This window comes from Toxotes jaculatrix, chromosome 23 (genome assembly GCF_017976425.1).
Source record: "Toxotes jaculatrix isolate fToxJac2 chromosome 23, fToxJac2.pri, whole genome shotgun sequence".
In the NCBI taxonomy this organism is placed as follows: domain Eukaryota; kingdom Metazoa; phylum Chordata; class Actinopteri; family Toxotidae; genus Toxotes; species Toxotes jaculatrix.
This window is the reverse complement of record NC_054416.1, coordinates 5,108,018-5,134,977: the sequence shown is the minus strand read 5'-3', so window position 1 is coordinate 5,134,977 and position 26,960 is coordinate 5,108,018. Positions and strand designations below refer to the sequence as shown.

At 33.0% G+C, this 26,960-nt stretch overlaps 1 protein-coding gene across 2 annotated transcripts in view; it reads right to left on the bottom strand.

Moving 5' to 3' along the window:
- Nucleotides 1–26,960, bottom strand: part of stim2b (stromal interaction molecule 2b) — a 66,964-nt gene that overhangs the window by 18,992 nt on the left and 21,012 nt on the right. For both annotated transcript variants that reach the window (XM_041031238.1, XM_041031239.1), the window contains exons 3-7: nt 23,240–23,351; nt 22,427–22,538; nt 21,324–21,439; nt 20,987–21,164; nt 20,607–20,784 (exon numbers count right to left, since the gene is read on the bottom strand). In XM_041031238.1, the coding sequence (XP_040887172.1) occupies nt 20,607–20,784; nt 20,987–21,164; nt 21,324–21,439; nt 22,427–22,538; nt 23,240–23,351 (696 nt within the window). The remainder of the gene's footprint in view (nt 1–20,606; nt 20,785–20,986; nt 21,165–21,323; nt 21,440–22,426; nt 22,539–23,239; nt 23,352–26,960) is intronic.

Sequence of the window (26,960 nt, the reverse complement as noted above, 5' to 3'; positions counted from 1 at the left end):
CGTCATAGTATAGTATGCCGTTTTTTTTCGGGCAAAAAAAGTCAAAATTTTTTTCGACCTCAAAATGTCATAAAAAACGTCATAGTATAGTATGCCGTTTTTTTTCGGGCAAAAAAAGTCAAAAATTTTTTCGGCCTCAAAATGTCATAAGAAACATCATAGTATAGTATGCCGTTTTTTTCGGGCAAAAAAAGTCAAAATTTTTTTTGGCCTCAAAATGTCATAAAAAACGTCATAGTATAGTATGCCGTTTTTTTCGGGCCAAAAAAGTCAAAAAAATTTTCGGCCTCAAAATGTCATAAAAAACGTCATAGTATAGTATGCCGTTTTTTTCGGGCAAAAAAAGTCAAAAATTTTTTCGGCCTCAAAATGTCATAAAAAACGTCATAGTATAGTATGCCGTTTTTTTCGGGCAAAAAAAGTCAAAATTTTTTTCGGCCTCAAAATGTCATAAAAAACGTCATAGTATAGTATGCCGTTTTTTTCGGGCAAAAAAAGTCAAAATTTTTTTCGGCCTCAAAATGTCATAAAAAACGTCATAGTATAGTATGCCGTTTTTTTCGGCCAAAAAAAGTCAAAAATTTTTTCGGCCTCAAAATGTCATAAAAAAACGTCATAGTATAGTATGCCGTTTTTTTTCGGCCAAAAAAAGTCAAAATTTTTTTTGACCTCAAAATGTCATAAAAAACGTCATAGTATAGTATGTCGTCAAAATCGGCCAAAAAAAGTCATACTTTAGTATGACCTCAAAATGTCATAAAAAACGTCATAGTATAGTAAGGCGTCAAAATCGGCCAAAAAAAGTCATACTTTAGTATGACCTTAAAATGTCATAAAAAACGTCATAGTATAGTAAGGCGTCAAAATCGGCCAAAAAAAGTCATACTTTAGTATGACCTTAAAATGTCATAAAAAACGTCATAGTATAGTATGCCGTTTTTTTTCGGCCAAAAAAAAGTCAAAATTTTTTTTGACCTCAAAATGTCATAAAAAACGTCATAGTATAGTATGTCGTCAAAATCGGCCAAAAAAAGTCATACTTTAGTATGACCTCAAAATGTCATAAAAAACGTCATAGTATAGTAAGGCGTCAAAATCGGCCAAAAAACGTCATACTTTAGTATGACCTCAAAATGTCATAAAATATCTCGTTTTTATCTCGAGATAAAAACGAGATAGTTTTGCAAGGAATTAAAAATATCTCGTTTTTATCTTTAGACGAGATAATTTGATGCATTATCGCCATGCATCAAATTATCTCCTTTTTATCTCGAGATAATTTGATGCATTATCGTTTTTATCTCGAGGCAAAAACGAGATAATTTGATGCATTATCGCCAGGCATCAAATTATCTCCTTTTTATCTCGAGATAATTTGATGCATTATCGTTTTTATCTCGAGACAAAAACGAGATAATCTGATGCATTTTCGCAAGGCATCAAATTATCTCGTGTTTATCTCGAGATAAACACGAGATAATGTGATGCATTATCGTTTTTATCTCGAGACAAAAACGAGATAATCTGATGCATTATCGCAAGGCATCAAATTATCTCGTGTTTATCTCGAGATAAACACGAGATAATTTGATGCATTATCGTTTTTATCTCGAGACAAAAACGAGATAATCTGATGCATTATCGCAAGGCATCAAATTATCTCGTGTTTATCTCGAGATAAACACGAGATAATGTGATGCATTATCGTTTTTATCTCGAGACAAAAACAAGATAATTTGATGCATTATCGCAAGGGATCAAATTATCTTGTTTTTATTTGATACATTATCGTTTTTATCATGAGATAATTTGATACATTATCGTTTTGATCTTGAGACAAAAAACGAGATAATTTGATACATTATCGTTTTTATCTCGAGACAAAAACGATAATGTATCAAATTATCAGGAGATAATTTGATACATTATCTTTTAATTTGATACATTATCGTTTTTGATACATTATCTTTTAATTTGATACATTATCGTTTTTGATACATTATCTTTTAATTTGATACATTATCGTTTTTGATACATTATCTTTTAATTTGATACATTATCGTTTTTGATACATTATCGTTTAATTTGATACATTATCGTTTTTGATACATTATCGTTTAATTTGATACATTATCGTTTTTGTCTCGAGATAAAAACGATAATGTATCAAATTAAACGATAATGTATCAAAAACGATAATGTATCAAATTAAACGATAATGTATCAAAAAACGATAATGTATCAAATTAAACGATAATGTATCAAAAACGATAATGTATCAAATTAAACGATAATGTATCAAAAACGATAATGTATCAAATTAAAAGATAATGTATCAAAAACGATAATGTATCAAATTAAAAGATAATGTATCAAAAACGATAATGTATCAAAAACGATAATGTATCAAATTAAACGATAATGTATCAAAAACGATAATGTATCAAATTAAACGATAATGTATCAAAAACGATAATGTATCAAATTAAACGATAATGTATCAAAACGATAATGTATCAAATTAAACGATAATGTATCAAATTAAACGATAATGTATCAAAAACGATAATGTATCAAATTAAAAGATAATGTATCAAATTAAACGATAATGTATCAAAAACGATAATGTATCAAATTAAAAGATAATGTATCAAAAACGATAATGTATCAAAAACGATAATGTATCAAATTAAAAGATAATGTATCAAAAACGATAATGTATCAAAAACGATAATGTATCAAAAACGATAATGTATCAAATTAAACGATAATGTATCAAATTAAAAGATAATGTATCAAATTATCTCCTGATAATTTCATACATTATCGTTTTTGTCTCGAGATAAAAACGATAATGTATCAAATTATCTCGTTTTTTGTCTCAAGATCAAAACGATAATGTATCAAATTATCTCATGATAAAAACGATAATGTATCAAATAAAAACAAGATAATTTGATCCCTTGCGATAATGCATCAAATTATCTCGTTTTTGTCTCGAGATAAAAACGATAATGCATCACATTATCTCGTGTTTATCTCGAGATAAACACGAGATAATTTGATGCCTTGCGATAATGAATCAGATTATCTCGTTTTTGTCTCGAGATAAAAACGATAATGCATCACATTATCTCGTGTTTATCTCGAGATAAACACGAGATAATTTGATGCCTTGCGATAATGCATCAGATTATCTCGTTTTTGTCTCGAGATAAAAACGATAATGCATCAAATTATCTCGTGTTTATCTCGAGATAAACACGAGATAATTTGATGCCTTGCGATAATGCATCAGATTATCTCGTTTTTGCCTCGAGATAAAAACGATAATGCATCAAATTATCTCGAGATAAAAACGAGATAATTTGATGCCTGGCGATAATGCATCAAATTATCTCGTCTAAAGATAAAAACGAGATATTTTTGATTCCTTGCAAAACTATCTCGTTTTTATCTCGAGATAAAAACGAGATATTTTATGACATTTTGAGGTCATACTAAAGTATGACTTTTTTTGGCCGATTTTGACGCCTTACTATACTATGACGTTTTTTATGACATTTTAAGGCCATACTAAAGTATGACTTTTTTTGGCCGATTTTGACGCCTTACTATACTATGACGTTTTTTATGACATTTTGAGGTCAAAAAAAATTTTGACTTTTTTTGGCCGAAAAAAACGGCATACTATACTATGACGTTTTTTATGACATTTTGAGGCCGAAAAAAATTTTGACTTTTTTTGGCCGAAAAAAACGGCATACTATACTATGACGTTTTTTATGACATTTTGAGGCCGAAAAAAATTTTGACTTTTTTTGGCCGAAAAAAACGGCATACTATACTATGACGTTTTTTATGACATTTTGAGGTCGAAAAAAATTTTGACTTTTTTTGGCCGAAAAAAACGGCATACTATACTATGACGTTTTTTATGACATTTTGAGGTCAAAAAAAATTTTGACTTTTTTTGGCCGAAAAAAACGGCATACTATACTATGACGTTTTTTATGACATTTTGAGGTCATACTAAAGTATGACTTTTTTTGCCCGAAAAAAACGGCATACTATACTATGACGTTTTTTATGACATTTTGAGGCCGAAAAAATTTTTGACTTTTTTTGCCTGAAAAAAACGGCATACTATACTATGACGTTTTTTATGACATTTTGAGGTCATACTAAAGTATGACTTTTTTTGGCCGATTTTGACGCCTTACTATACTATGACGTTTTTTATGACATTTTGAGGCCGAAAAAATTTTTGACTTTTTTTGCCTGAAAAAAACGGCATACTATACTATGACGTTTTTTATGACATTTTGAGGCCGAAAAAAATTTTGACTTTTTTTGCCCGAAAAAAACGGCATACTATACTATGACGTTTTTTATGACATTTTGAGGTCAAAAAAAATTTTGACTTTTTTTGGCCGATTTTGACGCCTTACTATACTATGACGTTTTTTATGACATTTTGAGGTCATACTAAAGTATGACTTTTTTTGGCCGATTTTGACGCCTTACTATACTATGACGTTTTTTATGACATTTTGAGGTCATACTAAAGTATGACTTTTTTTGGCCGATTTTGACGACATACTATACTATGACGTTTTTTATGACATTTTGAGGCCGAAAAAATTTTTGACTTTTTTTGGCCGAAAAAAACGGCATACTATACTATGACGTTTTTTATGACATTTTGAGGTCATACTAAAGTATGACTTTTTTTGGCCGATTTTGACGCCTTACTATACTATGACGTTTTTTATGACATTTTGAGGTCATACTAAAGTATGACGTTTTTTGGCCGATTTTGACGCCTTACTATACTATGACGTTTTTTATGACATTTTGAGGTCATACTAAAGTATGACTTTTTTGGCCGATTTTGACGACATACTATACTATGACGCTTTTTATGACATTTTGAGGCCGAAAAAATTTTTGACTTTTTTTGCTCGAAAAAAACGGCATACTATACTATGACGTTTTTTATGACATTTTGAGGTCAAAAAAATTTTTGACTTTTTTTGGCCGAAAAAAACGGCATACTATACTATGACGTTTTTTATGACATTTTGAGGCCGAAAAAAATTTTGACTTTTTTTGCCCGAAAAAAACGGCATACTATACTATGACGTTTTTTATGACATTTTGAGGCCGAAAAAAATTTTGACTTTTTTTGCCCGAAAAAAACGGCATACTATACTATGACGTTTTTTATGACATTTTGAGGCCGAAAAAAATTTTGACTTTTTTTGCCCGAAAAAAACGGCATACTATACTATGACGTTTTTTATGACATTTTGAGGTCATACTAAAGTATGACTTTTTTTGGCCGAAAAAAACGGCATACTATACTATGTCGTTTTTTATGACATTTTAAGGCCGAAAAAATTTTGACCTTTTTTGCCCGAAAAAAACGCCATACTATACTATGTCGTTTTTTATGACATTTTGAGGCCTAAAAAAATTTTGACTTTTTTTGCCCGAAAAAAACGCCATACTATACTATGTCGTTTTTTTTGACATTTTGAGGCCGAAAAAAATTTTGACTTTTTTTGCCCGAAAAAAACGGCATACTATACTATGACGTTTTTTATGACATTTTGAGGTCATACTAAAGTATGACTTTTTTTGGCCGATTTTGACGCCTTGCTATACTATGACGTTTTTTATGACATTTTAAGGTCATACTAAAGTATGACTTTTTTTGGCCGATTTTGACGCCTTACTATACTATGACGTTTTTTATGACATTTTAAGGTCATACTAAAGTATGACTTTTTTTGGCCGATTTTGACGCCTTACTATACTATGACGTTTTTTATGACATTTTAAGGTCATACTAAAGTATGACTTTTTTTGGCCGATTTTGACGCCTTACTATACTATGACGTTTTTTATGACATTTTAAGGTCATACTAAAGTATGACTTTTTTTGGCCGATTTTGACGCCTTACTATACTATGACGTTTTTTATGACATTTTAAGGTCATACTAAAGTATGACTTTTTTTGGCCGATTTTGACGCCTTACTATACTATGACGTTTTTTATGACATTTTGAGGTCATACTAAAGTATGACTTTTTTTGGCCGATTTTGACGACATACTATACTATGACGTTTTTTATGACATTTTGAGGTCAAAAAAAATTTTGACTTTTTTTGGCCGAAAAAAACGGCATACTATACTATGACGTTTTTTATGACATTTTGAGGCCGAAAAAAATTTTGACTTTTTTTGGCCGAAAAAAACGGCATACTATACTATGACGTTTTTTATGACATTTTGAGGCCGAAAAAAATTTTGACTTTTTTTGGCCGAAAAAAACGGCATACTATACTATGACGTTTTTTATGACATTTTGAGGCCGAAAAAAATTTTGACTTTTTTTGGCCGAAAAAAACGGCATACTATACTATGACGTTTTTTATGACATTTTGAGGCCGAAAAAAATTTTGACTTTTTTTGGCCGAAAAAAACGGCATACTATACTATGACGTTTTTTATGACATTTTGAGGTCAAAAAAAATTTTGACTTTTTTTGGCCGAAAAAAACGGCATACTATACTATGACGTTTTTATGACATTTTGAGGCCGAAAAATTTTTTGACTTTTTTTGCCTGAAAAAAACGGCATACTATACTATGACGTTTTTTATGACATTTTGAGGTCATACTAAAGTATGACTTTTTTTGGCCGATTTTGACGCCTTACTATACTATGACGTTTTTTATGACATTTTGAGGTCATACTAAAGTATGACTTTTTTTGGCCGATTTTGACGACATACTATACTATGACGTTTTTTATGACATTTTGAGGCCGAAAAAATTTTTGACTTTTTTTGGCCGAAAAAAACGGCATACTATACTATGACGTTTTTTATGACATTTTGAGGTCATACTAAAGTATGACTTTTTTTGGCCGATTTTGACGCCTTACTATACTATGACGTTTTTTATGACATTTTGAGGTCATACTAAAGTATGACGTTTTTTGGCCGATTTTGACGCCTTACTATACTATGACGTTTTTTATGACATTTTGAGGTCATACTAAAGTATGACTTTTTTTGGCCGATTTTGACGACATACTATACTATGACGCTTTTTATGACATTTTGAGGTCAAAAAAAATTTTGACTTTTTTTGGCCGAAAAAAACGGCATACTATACTATGACGTTTTTTATGACATTTTGAGGTCAAAAAAAATTTTGACTTTTTTTGGCCGAAAAAAACGGCATACTATACTATGACGTTTTTTATGACATTTTGAGGTCATACTAAAGTATGACTTTTTTTGCCCGAAAAAAAACGGCATACTATACTATGACGTTTTTTATGACATTTTGAGGCCGAAAAAATTTTTGACTTTTTTTGCCCGAAAAAAACGGCATACTATACTATGACGTTTTTTATGACATTTTGAGGCCGAAAAAAATTTTGACTTTTTTTGGCCGAAAAAAACGGCATACTATACTATGACGTTTTTTATGACATTTTGAGGCCGAAAAAAATTTTGACTTTTTTTGGCCGAAAAAAACGGCATACTATACTATGACGTTTTTTATGACATTTTGAGGCCGAAAAAAATTTTGACTTTTTTTGCCCGAAAAAAACGGCATACTATACTATGACGTTTTTTATGACATTTTGAGGTGAAAAAAAATTTTGACTTTTTTTGCCCGAAAAAAACCGCATACTATACTATGACGTTTTTTATGACATTTTGAGGCCGAAAAAAATTTTGACTTTTTTTGCCCGAAAAAAACGGCATACTATACTATGACGTTTTTTATGACATTTTGAGGTCATACTAAAGTATGACTTTTTTTGGCCGAAAAAAACGGCATACTATACTATGTCGTTTTTTATGACATTTTAAGGCCGAAAAAATTTTGACCTTTTTTGCCCGAAAAAAACGCCATACTATACTATGTCGTTTTTTATGACATTTTGAGGCCTAAAAAAATTTTGACTTTTTTTGCCCGAAAAAAACGCCATACTATACTATGTCGTTTTTTTGACATTTTGAGGCCGAAAAAAATTTTGACTTTTTTTGCCCGAAAAAAACGGCATACTATACTATGACGTTTTTTATGACATTTTGAGGCCGAAAAATTTTTTGACTTTTTTGGCCCGAAAAAAACGGCATACTATACTATGACGTTTTTTATGACATTTTGAGGCCGAAAAAATTTTTGACTTTTTTTGCCCGAAAAAAACGGCATACTATACTATGATGTTTCTTATGACATTTTGAGGCCGAAAAAATTTTTGACTTTTTTTGCCCGAAAAAAACGGCATACTATACTATGACGTTTTTTATGACATTTTGAGGTCGAAAAAAATTTTGACTTTTTTTGCCCGAAAAAAAACGGCATACTATACTATGACGTTTTTTATGACATTTTGAGGCCGAAAAAATTTTTGACTTTTTTTGCCCGAAAAAAACGGCATACTATACTATGACGTTTTTTATGACATTTTGAGGTCATACTAAAGTATGACTTTTTTTGGCCGATTTTGACGCCTTACTATACTATGACGTTTTTTATGACATTTTGAGGTCATACTAAAGTATGACTTTTTTTGGCCGATTTTGACGACATACTATACTATGACGTTTTTTATGACATTTTGAGGTCAAAAAAAATTGACTTTTTTTGGCCGAAAAAAACGGCATACTATACTATGACGTTTTTTATGACATTTTGAGGTGAAAAAAAATTTTGACTTTTTTTGCCCGAAAAAAACGGCATACTATACTATGACGTTTTTTATGACATTTTGAGGCCGAAAAAAATTTTGACTTTTTTTGCCCGAAAAAAACGGCATACTATACTATGACGTTTTTTATGACATTTTGAGGTCATACTAAAGTATGACTTTTTTTGGCCGATTTTGACGCCTTACTATACTATGACATTTTTTATGACATTTTGAGGTCATACTAAAGTATGACTTTTTTTGGCCGATTTTGACGCCTTACTATACTATGACGTTTTTTATGACATTTTGAGGTCATACTAAAGTATGACTTTTTTTGGCCGATTTTGACGACATACTATACTATGACGTTTTTTATGACATTTTGAGGCCGAAAAATTTTTTGACTTTTTTTGGCCGAAAAAAACGGCATACTATACTATGACGTTTTTTATGACATTTTGAGGTCATACTAAAGTATGACTTTTTTTGCCCGAAAAAAACGGCATACTATACTATGTCGTTTTTTATGACATTTTGAGGCCGAAAAAAATTTTGACTTTTTTTGCCTGAAAAAAACGGCATACTATACTATGACGTTTTTTATGACATTTTGAGGCCGAAAAAATTTTTGACTTTTTTTGCCCGAAAAAAACGGCATACTATACTATGACGTTTTTTATGACATTTTGAGGTCATACTAAAGTATGACTTTTTTTGGCCGATTTTGACGCCTTACTATACTATGACGTTTTTTATGACATTTTGAGGTCATACTAAAGTATGACGTTTTTTGGCCGATTTTGACGCTTTACTATACTATGACGTTTTTTATGACATTTTGAGGTCATACTAAAGTATGACTTTTTTTGGCCGATTTTGACGACATACTATACTATGACGTTTTTTATGACATTTTGAGGCCAAAAAAAATTTTGACTTTTTTTGGCCGAAAAAAACGGCATACTATACTATGACGTTTTTTATGACATTTTGAGGTCATACTAAAGTATGACTTTTTTTGGCCGATTTTGACGACATACTATACTATGACGCTTTTTATGACATTTTGAGGTCAAAAAAAATTTTGACTTTTTTTGCCCGAAAAAAACGGCATACTATACTATGACGTTTTTTATGACATTTTGAGGCCGAAAAAAATTTAGACTTTTTTTGGCCGAAAAAAACGGCATACTATACTATGACGTTTTTTATGACATTTTGAGGCCGAAAAAAATTTTGACTTTTTTTGGCCGAAAAAAACGGCATACTATACTATGACGTTTTTTATGACATTTTGAGGCCGAAAAAAATTTTGACTTTTTTTGCCCGAAAAAAACGGCATACTATACTATGACGTTTTTTATGACATTTTGAGGCCGAAAAAATTTTTGACTTTTTTTGCCAGAAAAAAACGGCATACTATACTATGACGTTTTTTATGACATTTTGAGGCCGAAAAAATTTTTGACTTTTTTTGGCCGAAAAAAAACGGCATACTATACTATGACGTTTTTTATGACATTTTGAGGTCATACTAAAGTATGACTTTTTTTGGCCGATTTTGACGCCTTACTATACTATGACGTTTTTTATGACATTTTGAGGTCATACTAAAGTATGACTTTTTTTGGCCGATTTTGACGACATACTATACTATGACGCTTTTTATGACATTTTGAGGTCAAAAAACATTTTGACTTTTTTTGGCCGAAAAAAACGGCATACTATACTATGACGTTTTTTATGACATTTTGAGGTCAAAAAAATTTTTGACTTTTTTTGGCCGAAAAAAACGGCATACTATACTATGACGTTTTTTATGACATTTTGAGGTCATACTAAAGTATGACTTTTTTTGGCCGAAAAAAACGGCATACTATACTATGACGTTTTTATGACATTTTGAGGCCGAAAAATTTTTTGACTTTTTTTGCCTGAAAAAAACGGCATACTATACTATGACGTTTTTTATGACATTTTGAGGCCGAAAATTTTTTTGACTTTTTTTGGCCGAAAAAAACGGCATACTATACTATGACGTTTTTTATGACATTTTGAGGTCATACTAAAGTATGACTTTTTTTGGCCGATTTTGACGACATACTATACTATGACGCTTTTTATGACATTTTGAGGTCAAAAAAAATTTTGACTTTTTTTGCCCGAAAAAAACGGCATACTATACTATGACGTTTTTTATGACATTTTGAGGCCGAAAAAAATTTAGACTTTTTTTGGCCGAAAAAAACGGCATACTATACTATGACGTTTTTTATGACATTTTGAGGCCGAAAATTTTTTTGACTTTTTTGGCCCGAAAAAAAACGGCATACTATACTATGACGTTTTTTCTGACATTTTGAGGCCGAAAAAAATTTTGACTTTTTTTGCCCGAAAAAAACGGCATACTATACTATGACGTTTTTTATGACATTTTGAGGTCATACTAAAGTATGACTTTTTTTGGCCGATTTTGACGCCTTACTATACTATGACGTTTTTTATGACATTTTGAGGTCATACTAAAGTATGACTTTTTTTGGCCGATTTTGACGACATACTATACTATGACGTTTTTTATGACATTTTGAGGCCGAAAAAATTTTTGACTTTTTTTGGCCGAAAAAAACGGCATACTATACTATGACGTTTTTTATGACATTTTGAGGTCATACTAAAGTATGACTTTTTTTGGCCGATTTTGACGCCTTACTATACTATGACGTTTTTTATGACATTTTGAGGTCATACTAAAGTATGACTTTTTTTGGCCGATTTTGACGACATACTATACTATGACGCTTTTTATGACATTTTGAGGTCAAAAAAATTTTGACTTTTTTTGGCCGAAAAAAACGGCATACTATACTATGACGTTTTTTATGACATTTTGAGGTCAAAAAAAATTTTGACTTTTTTTGGCCGAAAAAAACGGCATACTATACTATGACGTTTTTATGACATTTTGAGGCCGAAAAATTTTTTGACTTTTTTTGCCTGAAAAAAACGGCATACTATACTATGACGTTTTTATGACATTTTGAGGCCGAAAAAATTTTTGACTTTTTTTGCCTGAAAAAAACGGCATACTATACTATGACGTTTTTATGACATTTTGAGGCCGAAAAAATTTTTGACTTTTTTTGCCCGGAAAAAACGGCATACTATACTATGACGTTTTTTATGACATTTTGAGGTCAAAAAAATTTTTGACTTTTTTTGGCCGAAAAAAACGGCATACTATACTATGACGTTTTTTATGACATTTTGAGGTCATACTAAAGTATGACTTTTTTTGGCCGATTTTGACGCCTTACTATACTATGACGTTTTTTATGACATTTTGAGGTCATACTAAAGTATGACTTTTTTTGGCCGATTTTGACGCCTTACTATACTATGACGTTTTTTATGACATTTTGAGGTCATACTAAAGTATGACTTTTTTTGGCCGATTTTGACGACATACTATACTATGACGTTTTTTATGACATTTTGAGGCCGAAAAAATTTTTGACTTTTTTTGGCCGAAAAAAACGGCATACTATACTATGACGTTTTTTATGACATTTTGAGGTCATACTAAAGTATGACTTTTTTTGGCCGATTTTGACGCCTTACTATACTATGACGTTTTTTATGACATTTTGAGGTCATACTATACTATGACGTTTTTTATGACATTTTGAGGTCAAAAAAAATTTTGACTTTTTTTGGCCGAAAAAGTATGGTATGACGTTTTTTGGCCGATTTTGATGCCTTACTATACTATGACGTTTTTTATGACATTTTGAGGCCGAAAAAAATTTTAACTTTTTTTGGCCGAAAAAAACGGCATACTATACTATGACGTTTTTTATGACATTTTGAGGCCGAAAAAATTTTGACTTTTTTTGGCCGAAAAAAACGGCATACTATACTATGACGTTTTTTATGACATTTTGAGGCCGAAAAAAATTTTGACTTTTTTTGCCCGAAAAAAACGGCATACTATACTATGACGTTTTTTATGACATTTTGAGGCCGAAAAAAATTTTGACTTTTTTTGCCCGAAAAAAACGGCATACTATACTATGACGTTTTTTATGACATTTTGAGGCCGAAAAAATTTTTGACTTTTTTTGCCCGAAAAAAACGGCATACTATACTATGACGTTTTTTATGACATTTTGAGGCCGAAAAAATTTTTGACTTTTTTTGGCCGAAAAAAACGGCATACTATACTATGACGTTTTTTATGACATTTTGAGGCCGAAAAATTTTTTGACTTTTTTGGCCCGAAAAAAACGGCATACTATACTATGACGTTTTTTATGACATTTTGAGGCCGAAAAAAATTTTGACTTTTTTTGCCCGAAAAAAACGGCATACTATACTATGACGTTTTTTATGACATTTTGAGGTGAAAAAAAATTTTGACTTTTTTTGCCCGAAAAAAACGGCATACTATACTATGACGTTTTTTATGACATTTTGAGGTCATACTAAAGTATGACTTTTTTTGGCCGATTTTGACGCCTTACTATACTATGACGTTTTTTATGACATTTTGAGGTCATACTAAAGTATGACTTTTTTTGGCCGATTTTGACGCCTTACTATACTATGACGTTTTTTATGACATTTTGAGGTCATACTAAAGTATGACTTTTTTTGGCCGATTTTGACGACATACTATACTATGACGTTTTTTATGACATTTTGAGGCCGAAAAAATTTTTGACTTTTTTTGGCCGAAAAAAACGGCATACTATACTATGACGTTTTTTATGACATTTTGAGGTCATACTAAAGTATGACTTTTTTTGGCCGAAAAAAACGGCATACTATACTATGACGTTTTTATGACATTTTGAGGCCGAAAAATTTTTTGACTTTTTTTGCCTGAAAAAAACGGCATACTATACTATGACGTTTTTTATGACATTTTGAGGCCGAAAATTTTTTTGACTTTTTTTGGCCGAAAAAAACGGCATACTATACTATGACGTTTTTTATGACATTTTGAGGTCATACTAAAGTATGACTTTTTTTGGCCGATTTTGACGACATACTATACTATGACGCTTTTTATGACATTTTGAGGTGAAAAAAAATTTTGACTTTTTTTGCCCGAAAAAAACGGCATACTATACTATGACGTTTTTTATGACATTTTGAGGCCGAAAAAAATTTTGACTTTTTTTGCCCGAAAAAAACGGCATACTATACTATGACGTTTTTTATGACATTTTGAGGTCATACTAAAGTATGACTTTTTTTGGCCGAAAAAAACGGCATACTATACTATGACGTTTTTATGACATTTTGAGGCCGAAAAATTTTTTGACTTTTTTTGCCTGAAAAAAACGGCATACTATACTATGACGTTTTTTATGACATTTTGAGGCCGAAAAAATTTTTGACTTTTTTTGGCCGAAAAAAACGGCATACTATACTATGACGTTTTTTATGACATTTTGAGGTCATACTAAAGTATGACTTTTTTTGGCCGATTTTGACGCCTTACTATACTATGACGTTTTTTATGACATTTTGAGGTCATACTAAAGTATGACGTTTTTTGGCCGATTTTGACGCCTTACTATACTATGACGTTTTTTATGACATTTTGAGGTCATACTAAAGTATGACTTTTTTTGGCCGATTTTGACGACATACTATACTATGACGCTTTTTATGACATTTTGAGGTCAAAAAAAATTTTGACTTTTTTTGGCCGAAAAAAAACGGCATACTATACTATGACGTTTTTTATGACATTTTGAGGTCAAAAAAAATTTTGACTTTTTTTGGCCGAAAAAAACGGCATACTATACTTTGACGTTTTTATGACATTTTGAGGCCGAAAAATTTTTTGACTTTTTTTGCCTGAAAAAAACGGCATACTATACTATGACGTTTTTTATGACATTTTGAGGCCGAAAAAATTTTTGACTTTTTTTGCCCGGAAAAAACGGCATACTATACTATGACGTTTTTTATGACATTTTGAGGTCTAAAAAATTTTTGACTTTTTTTGGCCGAAAAAAACGGCATACTATACTATGACGTTTTTTATGACATTTTGAGGTCATACTAAAGTATGACTTTGTTTGGCCGATTTTGACGACATACTATACTATGACGTTTTTTATGACATTTTGAGGTCAAAAAAAATTTTGACTTTTTTTGGCCGAAAAAAACGGCATACTATACTATGACGTTTTTTATGACATTTTGAGGTCATACTAAAGTATGACTTTTTTTGGCCGATTTTGACGCCTTACTATACTATGACGTTTTTTATGACATTTTGAGGTCATACTAAAGTATGACTTTTTTTGGCCGATTTTGACGCCTTACTATACTATGACATTTTTTATGACATTTTGAGGTCATACTAAAGTATGACTTTTTTTGGCCGATTTTGACGACATACTATACTATGACGTTTTTTATGACATTTTGAGGCCGAAAAAATTTTTGACTTTTTTTGGCCGAAAAAAACGGCATACTATACTATGACGTTTTTTATGACATTTTGAGGTCATACTAAAGTATGACTTTTTTTGGCCGATTTTGACGCCTTACTATACTATGACGTTTTTTATGACATTTTGAGGTCATACTAAAGTATGACGTTTTTTGGCCGATTTTGATGCCTTACTATACTATGACGTTTTTTATGACATTTTGAGGCCGAAAAAAATTTTAACTTTTTTTGGCCGAAAAAAACGGCATACTATACTATGACGTTTTTTATGACATTTTGAGGCCGAAAAAATTTTTGACTTTTTTTGCCCGAAAAAAACGGCATACTATACTATGACGTTTTTTATGACATTTTGAGGTCATACTAAAGTATGACTTTTTTTGGCCGATTTTGACGCCTTACTATACTATGACGTTTTTTATGACATTTTGAGGTCATACTAAAGTATGACGTTTTTTGGCCGATTTTGACGCTTTACTATACTATGACGTTTTTTATGACATTTTGAGGTCATACTAAAGTATGACTTTTTTTGGCCGATTTTGACGCCTTACTATACTATGACGTTTTTTATGACATTTTAAGGTCATACTAAAGTATGACTTTTTTTGGCCGATTTTGACGCCTTACTATACTATGACGTTTTTTATGACATTTTGAGGTCATACTAAAGTATGACTTTTTTTGGCCTATTTTGACGACATACTATACTATGACGCTTTTTATGACATTTTGAGGTCAAAAAAAATTTTGACTTTTTTTGCCCGAAAAAAACGGCATACTATACTATGACGTTTTTTCTGACATTTTGAGGCCGAAAAAAATTTTGACTTTTTTTGCCCGAAAAAAACGGCATACTATACTATGACGTTTTTTATGACATTTTGAGGTCATACTAAAGTATGACTTTTTTTGGCCGATTTTGACGCCTTACTATACTATGACGTTTTTTATGACATTTTGAGGTCATACTAAAGTATGACTTTTTTTGGCCGATTTTGACGACATACTATACTATGACGTTTTTTATGACATTTTGAGGCCGAAAAAATTTTTGACTTTTTTTGGCCGAAAAAAACGGCATACTATACTATGACGTTTTTTATGACATTTTGAGGTCATACTAAAGTATGACTTTTTTTGGCCGATTTTGACGCCTTACTATACTATGACGTTTTTTATGACATTTTGAGGTCATACTAAAGTATGACTTTTTTTGGCCGATTTTGACGACATACTATACTATGACGCTTTTTATGACATTTTGAGGTCAAAAAAAATTTTGACTTTTTTTGGCCGAAAAAAACGGCATACTATACTATGACGTTTTTTATGACATTTTGAGGTCAAAAAAATTTTTGACTTTTTTTGGCCGAAAAAAAACGGCATACTATACTATGACGTTTTTTATGACATTTTGAGGTCATACTAAAGTATGACTTTTTTTGGCCGAAAAAAACGGCATACTATACTATGACGTTTTTATGACATTTTGAGGCCGAAAAATTTTTTGACTTTTTTTGCCTGAAAAAAACGGCATACTATACTATGACGTTTTTTATGACATTTTGAGGCCGAAAAAATTTTTGACTTTTTTTGGCCGAAAAAAACGGCATACTATACTATGACGTTTTTTATGACATTTTGAGGTCATACTAAAGTATGACTTTTTTTGGCCGATTTTGACGACATACTATACTATGACGCTTTTTATGACATTTTGAGGTCAAAAAAATTTTTGACTTTTTTTGGCCGAAAAAAACGGCATACTATACTATGACGTTTTTTATGACATTTTGAGGTCAAAAAAAATTTTGACTTTTTTTGGCCGAAAAAAACGGCATACTATACTATGACGTTTTTATGACATTTTGAGGCCGAAAAAATTTTTGACTTTTTTTGCCCGAAAAAAACGGCATACTATACTATGACGTTTTTTATGACATTTTGAGGTCATACTAAAGTATGACTTTTTTTGGCCGATTTTGACGCCTTACTATACTATGACGTTTTTTATGACATTTTGAGGTCATACTAAAGTATGACGTTTTTTGGCCGATTTTGACGCTTTACTATACTATGACGTTTTTTATGACATTTTGAGGTCATACTAAAGTATGACTTTTTTTGGCCGATTTTGACGACATACTATACTATGACGTTTTTTATGACATTTTGAGGTCAAAAAAAATTTTGACTTTTTTTGGCCGAAAAAAACGGCATACTATACTATGACGTTTTTTATGACATTTTGAGGCCGAAAAAATTTTTGACTTTTTTTGGCCGAAAAAAACGGCATACTATACTATGACGTTTTTTATGACATTTTGAGGCCGAAAAAAATTTTGACTTTTTTTGCCCGAAAAAAACGGCATACTATACTATGACGTTTTTTATGACATTTTGAGGCCGAAAAAAATTTTGACTTTTTTTGCCCGAAAAAAACAGCATACTATACTATGACGTTTTTTATGACATTTTGAGGCCGAAAAAATTTTTGACTTTTTTTGCCCGAAAAAAACGGCATACTATACTATGACGTTTTTTATGACATTTTGAGGCCGAAAAAATTTTTGACTTTTTTTGGCCGAAAAAAACGGCATACTATACTATGACGTTTTTTATGACATTTTGAGGCCGAAAAATTTTTTGACTTTTTTGGCCCGAAAAAAACGGCATACTATACTATGACGTTTTTTATGACATTTTGAGGCCGAAAAAAATTTTGACTTTTTTTGCCCGAAAAAAACGGCATACTATACTATGACGTTTTTTATGACATTTTGAGGTGAAAAAAAATTTTGACTTTTTTTGCCCGAAAAAAACGGCATACTATACTATGACGTTTTTTATGACATTTTGAGGCCGAAAAAAATTTTGACTTTTTTTGCCCGAAAAAAACGGCATACTATACTATGACGTTTTTTATGACATTTTGAGGTCATACTAAAGTATGACTTTTTTTGGCCGATTTTGACGCCTTACTATACTATGACGTTTTTTATGACATTTTGAGGTCATACTAAAGTATGACTTTTTTTGGCCGATTTTGACGCCTTACTATACTATGACGTTTTTTATGACATTTTGAGGTCATACTAAAGTATGACTTTTTTTGGCCGATTTTGACGACATACTATACTATGACGTTTTTTATGACATTTTGAGGCCGAAAAAATTTTTGACTTTTTTTGGCCGAAAAAAACGGCATACTATACTATGACGTTTTTTATGACATTTTGAGGTCATACTAAAGTATGACTTTTTTTGGCCGATTTTGACGCCTTACTATACTATGACGTTTTTTATGACATTTTGAGGTCATACTAAAGTATGACTTTTTTTGGCCGATTTTGACGACATACTATACTATGACGCTTTTTATGACATTTTGAGGTCAAAAAAAATTTTGACTTTTTTTGGCCGAAAAAAACGGCATACTATACTATGACGTTTTTTATGACATTTTGAGGTCAAAAAAATTTTTGACTTTTTTTGGCCGAAAAAAACGGCATACTATACTATGACGTTTTTTATGACATTTTGAGGTCATACTAAAGTATGACTTTTTTTGGCCGAAAAAAACGGCATACTATACTATGACGTTTTTATGACATTTTGAGGCCGAAAAATTTTTTGACTTTTTTTGCCTGAAAAAAACGGCATACTATACTATGACGTTTTTTATGACATTTTGAGGCCGAAAAAATTTTTGACTTTTTTTGGCCGAAAAAAACGGCATACTATACTATGACGTTTTTTATGACATTTTGAGGTCATACTAAAGTATGACTTTTTTTGGCCGATTTTGACGCCTTACTATACTATGACGTTTTTTATGACATTTTGAGGTCATACTAAAGTATGACGTTTTTTGGCCGATTTTGACGCCTTACTATACTATGACGTTTTTTATGACATTTTGAGGTCATACTAAAGTATGACTTTTTTTGGCCGATTTTGACGCCTTACTATACTATGACGTTTTTTATGACATTTTGAGGTCATACTAAAGTATGACTTTTTTTGGCCGATTTTGACGCCTTACTATACTATGACGTTTTTTATGACATTTTGAGGTCATACTAAAGTATGACGTTTTTTGGCCGATTTTGACGCCTTACTATACTATGACGTTTTTTATGACATTTTGAGGTCATACTAAAGTATGACTTTTTTTGGCCGATTTTGACGCCTTACTATACTATGACGTTTTTTATGACATTTTGAGGTCATACTAAAGTATGACTTTTTTTGGCCGATTTTGACGACATACTATACTATGACGCTTTTTATGACATTTTGAGGTCAAAAAAAATTTTGACTTTTTTTGGCCGAAAAAAAACGGCATACTATACTATGACGTTTTTTATGACATTTTGAGGTCATACTAAAGTATGACTTTTTTTGGCCGAAAAAAACGGCATACTATACTATGACGTTTTTTATGACATTTTGAGGCCGAAAAAAATTTAGACTTTTTTTGCCCGAAAAAAACGGCATACTATACTATGACGTTTTTTATGACATTTTGAGGTGAAAAAAAATTTTGACTTTTTTTGCCCGAAAAAAACGGCATACTATACTATGACGTTTTTTATGACATTTTGAGGCCGAAAAAAAATTTGACTTTTTTTGCCCGAAAAAAACGGCATACTATACTATGACGTTTTTTATGACATTTTGAGGTCATACTAAAGTATGACTTTTTTTGGCCGATTTTGACGCCTTACTATACTATGACGTTTTTTATGACATTTTGAGGTCATACTAAAGTATGACTTTTTTTGGCCGATTTTGACGACATACTATACTATGACGTTTTTTATGACATTTTGAGGTCATACTAACATATGACTTTTTTTGGCCGATTTTGACGACATACTATACTATGACGTTTTTATGACATTTTGAGGTCAAAAAAAATTCTGACTTTTTTTGGCCGATTTTGACGACATACTATGACGTTTTTTATGACATTTTGAGGTCATACTAAAGTATGACTTTTTTTGGCCGATTTTGACGCCTTACTATACTATGACGTTTTTTATGACATTTTGAGGTCATACTAAAGTATGACTTTTTTTGGCCGATTTTGACGCCTTACTATACTATGACGTTTTTTATGACATTTTGAGGGCATACTAAAGTATGACTTTTTTTGGCCGATTTTGACGCCTTACTATACTATGACGTTTTTTATGACATTTTGAGGTCACACTAAAGTATGACTTTTTTTGGCCGATTTTGACGACATACTATACTATGACGTTTTTTATGACATTTTGAGGCCGTTCTAAAGTATGACTATTTTTGGCATATTTTTACTATTCTATAACTTTTTTTTTGGCTGTTTTGAAGCCTTAGAAGTTACAAATCTGTTTGTTAGTGGCAGGAAGCCCTACCTGTACTAGCTCCTCCTCAGCGTATTTGAGGCGGCTCAGCTCACATTCAGCTCCCTCTCGCAGCTCTCGAAGCCTGTGAGCCTCCTTTTTCGCCCCGGTAATCTCATCCCTCATTTTTTGCTCGAGGTTCTGCTTTTCCACCGCCACTGTCCGGTTCTCCTCCTGAGCCTTTTCCAGCCTGGGAGGAGGAAACAAACAAGATGAGGATGTTTAATGTATAGTAAATTTAAATAGTTTCTACATACAGTTATTTAGATTAAGGGACTCAACAAAGCAAAAACATGAGCTCCATTTTATCCTCTAAAATGGTAAATGTATATTGGTGTACATTACTCTGCATTATCATTATTTATTCTAAATTTGATATTTCTCTGTCTTACCGGCTCTGCAGGTCTAAGAGGCTTTGCTCAGCATGCTGCAGGCTCTCCAGATCCTTCATCATCTGAGAGATGTGCACCTTGCTAGACTTGTTTTGCACATAGGCAAACCAGCAGCCCCCAACACCGATCACTATGGAAACCATCAGGACAAAGTCTTTCATCCAGTTATGTTGTGGACCTGCAGACCGAGGGCAGAACAGGAGAAGAGTTGGCTTTTAAAAATACTGTACATCTTATTAAAATTTACTGGCCACCACAATTAAAGGTGGGAGAATACTAAACAGTTGGTAGGTTTTTACTTTAATTAATAGTGATGGTCTTTGAATGCTCTACTTACGGAGAGGAGGACCAAAAAGCACTGCATCAAGTGCCTTTAGGTTTAGTTTTTGTTTATGCCGCTGGTCTAATATCTTCAGCTGCATAGACATAAATGACGGTTCATTTGCCGCTATTCTGAAATATGAAGAGAAAGACAAGTAAGCATTGAATACTGAGAGCATTTAGAGCACACTGCCTGTACCTTTCTACATAGTCAGATGTTATTTCTGTGATCAGTGGGCATGTGTACAATTTTTTGACTCCTTGATTCCATGACCTTGTGACACCACTGTCTCCTCCTTTTTTTTCTTGCCCCAAGGGGTGTCCGCATATCACCACCATCTTGAACGACTTAGACAACATGGCAGCCTGTGGAAACTGTACACCTTTGCTGTGACATCACTTCATGAGTCAGCGTCCATCAGCCCTGCGGCGTAACGTGAAACCCCTCAATAACCCCTCTGGTCTACTCATGCTGTACATTTAGTCTGCAGCGAGTCACATTCCACAAGTGTCTCACCAACATCTGAGTTTCGTCTGTAATGTCAGGTCTCAGACTACTTGATTAACAGTCTAATCTTCACGGTGCTATATGAAGGAATTCTGGGAATATTTTGAATAGTAATTATGATGAACTCCATAGAAGATAAGGAGAAGTCAGCAATGTCACTGAAATCAAAAAGCATTTACAGATTGTAATGCTAGTTGCATTTAAGATTATGTAACAAAAAGTGATCTGGCCTTGAAAAAAACATACTTATATTCTATAAGCCCCAGAAACCTTTTCTAATACAAGACACTGAAGTGGAGAATCCACCTTTTTCAGAGAAAGCCATTTCCTTCCCTGTGTTACCTTTCACAACCAGCAGTGGGCAGCATTAAACAGTGAAAACTCAAGGTGCCTCTGGATATTGTAATAAAGCAACAGCGAAGCAAAACAAGAATATCTTAATTAAAGAACTGACATTCAACACCTGTAATGTCGGCCATAAAGGTGCAGGACTATAATAATTCATGTTTGGTCTTGTTATTAGTATCAATTATGTAGAACAGAGATGCACCGCACAGGTTGTGTAGCATTGTTCCTAAGAGCAATGAAGCAATGAGGTGAGCTGTACTAACCGAGGTAAGGTGTTCCCCGTGACCCGGAAGTCCCGGAAGTTTTTCTCGTACTGTGGCAGCTCTACCGACTCTTTCAGCCATTGCACCGTGTCCTCCATGGTCCAGTTGTGGACTGAAAGAGGGAGAGAGAACAGGGGGTGAAAGGGCTGTCATGACTTTACATTCAGACATTTTGATATTGCTTTTTGAAATGTTACAGAGTTTTACATGTTTAAGCCTCAAACTGTTTATCTATTTGTTTAAAATAAGCCATCTCATATTTGGTATTTTTCTTAGTGTTCTGCGTTACTCAGCGAGTTTTTTAAACAGCAACTGAAGCATAATATGAGTCTGTGAAGAAGATGTCTCCACCTGCTGATTATCCCTGTGTCATATGATTTTGTGTATTTATATAGTTAAAGGATGCCACTGCTCTCTATGCAGCCAAATAAAGGGTCAATGGGACTAAAGTGCTGTTGCATTTCTTCATATTTTTTTTATTCTGTTTTATCTTTAGCACATTTTACTGCACAATTTTGTGTTGTGACTTCACTGTAAAAAAAACCCTGTGTTTAGAAATGTTAAATAAAATATTTATTTTGGTAAGCAGTGCACCAGTTATGGAGCACGTCTTCCAGTTGGCTGTCAGTGGAACAACAGGTCAGGTCAGGTGGAATTTTTTTTCTCCTGCTTATCAAAGATTATCGAGATTCTGACCGAATGGCAGCTGTGCAAAGAACAGATTTTGTATTTAGGGTCTGTCACCAAAAACCCGACTTAACTACAAATATGCTCTTTAACAAAATAAAGAGAAAGTTAACTTCTTTGCTTTACCTTCAGAGGTCTTCCAGCCCTTCCACAACTCCTCCACAGTGATGTGCTGGTCTTCACGGTGCAGGTTGCTGTGTTTGTTGGTTTGCTGCTGCTTCATGTCTTCTATTATAAACTAGAAAAAGGAGAGAAAGAATTAAGGCTTTTCATAGATATCACAATACAAATGTTCTTGTGGTTTATAACATTTTAAATTTATTTAAACTCTGGGGGGAAATACAGGCAGCTGTGCTTGTCTGTGTATGTCCTTGTGTGGTTTTGACAGAAAGAGCTGTAGAAACCTGGCTTTGTCTAAAAGTCTGGCTTTGGATCAGACACACACACACACACACTTTCTTTTCAGTCTGCTTTCTTCCTTTTAGGGACTTTGAAAAGAGAAAGGCACCACTTCCACCTGTGTGTGCATTTATGTGTGTGTTTTCAGTTTCCGGTTGTCCTCCTTTAGTAGCTTAGAACTAAATGCCCCTGCAGAGAAAGCCATACCAAACAAACGCGCCAAAGAATTGCCAGAACACCAGTAGCATTAACAAGAAGAATGGCTGACTACAGGGCAAAGCAAAGCATTTGTGTGTGTGTGGTCTTGGCATCAACTAAAAACTTTATAACTCTGTGTGTTAACATGTGGGTGTTTTCCAATGCAAAACTCAAATCACTGAATTACATAAAAATTACAGTTTAGCTGTAGATTTGAATTGACCTGTTGGTATTAGAGGAAGCGCCATGGTTACATTTAGCTTACTCCGAAGTGAATCTGAAGATGTCATGTTATTTAGATTATTATTATGACAGGGAGTTGTTTTTGTTAAATTGACCACAATAAGTAATTTTATAAATGCATATATTACATGTTCATATTTATGTTACATTGTTGTAGCAGTGTGAAAGTTGTAACCCCTAGTCCAGTGCTTCTCAATTATTTACGCCCCCCCTAGGAAGAAGAAGACATTTCAGGAGAAGAAGAAGACATTTCAGCTCACGGTGTTCTTGACATTTCATGGCCGTGTGAATTATAGATACAGATCAACGAGTTTCACACCTGACTGATAAGAATAAAACAGCACACCTAGATCCCAGCACAGCTCGAAAGATGCCATGTGTCTGCAGACAGTAGTTATCAATGCATCTTGAACTATTCATGATATAGACATACATGCAGATGTGGCAAAATTCACCAGTATTCTTTCACACATGTCCACCATGTGCACAGAGCAACTGAAGGAGTGCTGTGAGTTTGACATTGAATACACAACGGCAGTCTGGTGTTAAGAGGCTGCCTGCTACAAGCATTAGACAGAAAAAAACATATCCCTCTGTGATCAAAGAAACTGCTTGAAAGTGTCCTCTGTGAGAGTCACTTCTGGTATATGCACTGATTTATACGTACATATATTCTAATCACATATCTAAGAAATGGGAGGGGAAGATACTTAAGTTGTCAGAGTGAAGGAAAGATTGTGCACCCATTATTCTGTGAACACAAAACAGGTTTACTAGAATAAAAAGCACGGTAACTACACTAATGGATGTTATGTTGTAAAGAGGATGAAATGCATTTGAAAGCTCGATGTCTGTTTAATTTATTCCTGGTCTATTAAAAAAGGAAGAGTGGACAACATCCGTGTTACGAGCTTCATTTGGACGAATCTGAATCTCCAACCAAACATCAAACTTTGATGCCAAGGGCTTTAACGTGAAATCTAATTCCACCCTCATACACAAACCTGTTGTGTGACATCAGATACTGAACAAATATTCAACATGCATGTGTCCATTCATGAGATTCATACAAGGTTCTTACTGCTACACCACAGAATTTATTTTTTTTTTTTTTTGTTTAATGGGAAAGCTGTTTGCCATTGCACACTGGAGACGGAACCTATCAGACACTGCTGACTCTTGCAGTTCTTGACTTTATTCAGTACAGTTGGGTTCTGATGGCAGTTCATCATAAATGAATGCAGTATCACACTAGCTAATCAGATCCAAAACCTTTTGAATCCCTTTACTGAATTATAATATATACGTCCTTTCTTGCTACTAACCAAGAATACAAGGCTACAGCCATGCTAGCAGCTCTGTGAGGCTCTGGTACTACCTCTAATTTATATCTCAGGACTAAACTTCAGCACTGGTAGCTACAGTTTTAGGGTTGTAGAAAATACAGATTTATACTGAACCTAAAATAATCCCAGAGTAACTCTGAAGTTGTTGTTGTAGCCTGTGTCTACCCATGTCAAAGATTTTTTTAGGGCCCTCATCTGGGTCTGAAAAGCTCTTTCACCACATTAGTGGTGGACAACAGACTCTGAGAGGTCTAAAAACTTTGCACAGAGCTTTTTTTTCCCCTTCACCCTCTTCTTTCACAAAGCAAATGCAAATGAGTTTTCTCTCTGACGCAAAACCAGGAATCAACTAAAGGAACCAACTGTCTGCTGAGTCACTGGAGGGACCACAATGCAAGCAATACGAGTCCAGACAAATGTCTTGCAAAGATTGCTTTGCTGCAGAAAGTGCAAAAAGCTGACAAATTAGAGCATAAAAAGTAACTGTAATTGTTTGAAGTGCTACATCATGAAACTTTTACCTGCTGGAGCAGCTTTGCATTTAGTCAAAGACAGCTTTGTGATGCTTTATGGAGTCATATAAAACATGTAGTCAGCCGCATATATAGAGATAGGTCTTTGGGATAAGATGGGAGAAAGAGCCTCAACTGTGCCTAAGGACAAACAGTCAGTCCTTAAAAGACAACAATATGTACATGTATTCTATATGCACACAGAGGCCTAACCCAGATAGGGCATGACACACGGTCAGACACAGGCAGCGGTAGACACACACACACACACACTGTGGCAAACAAAGACATATTTGTTCCCATCAGATTCCAGACTTGGGGTAGTTGGCTGAGTTTGAGACTCTTCGCATGAGCCTCTGCTCTGTTTAGCATTCAACTGTGACTTTTTTCACCATTATATCTACTGTATCAGTCCATCAGTCCACATGTACTCATCTAATTTACTGAAAGTTATTACATCCACTGCCCATCTATCATCATAAACCCAAAATGATTTTTTTTTACTCAGTAATATACCTCCACCCATTAGGTATGCAGATTAACCACAGATTTGAATCATTGTTATTAATGTGTCATAAATTTGGGACAAGAGGTACGCTGTCCTCGGATTTAATTTATGAAACGTGGGCACTACTTGGAGCACTTGGGCTGTCTATACTTGCATTCTTGTATAATATTAACATACACTGTGATATACTAAATGAACAAACAAGTACCAGATACAAATGTTTATTTCTAGCTAATGGTGCCCAATGAATCATTGTATGTAATCACAGGGAAGCAAAAATCATAAAAAAAATCCTATATTACTACACACATAGCGTACAAATTTATTTTCAGCTCACAGTGTACATCGTTACACTGACCCACACTGCAAGGGAAGTGACTGGAATTTTGTTTGTGTTGCTCACAGAATTTAAAAATGACATTTACCAGCAACATTTTCCAAAAATAATCCACAAAACACCCTGTCAACAGTTTTTTACAAGGACTATTCCTTTGGTACAAAACAGTTCCAACAAAAACTGTTGACAGAGAGGTCTGTGGATTATCCAGAGCAACTAGAACAACATTTCTGGAAAGTCATACTGAGTATTTAATAAAGGAATAGCTCAACATTTTTGGAAGTACACTTCTTTACTTTCTTGC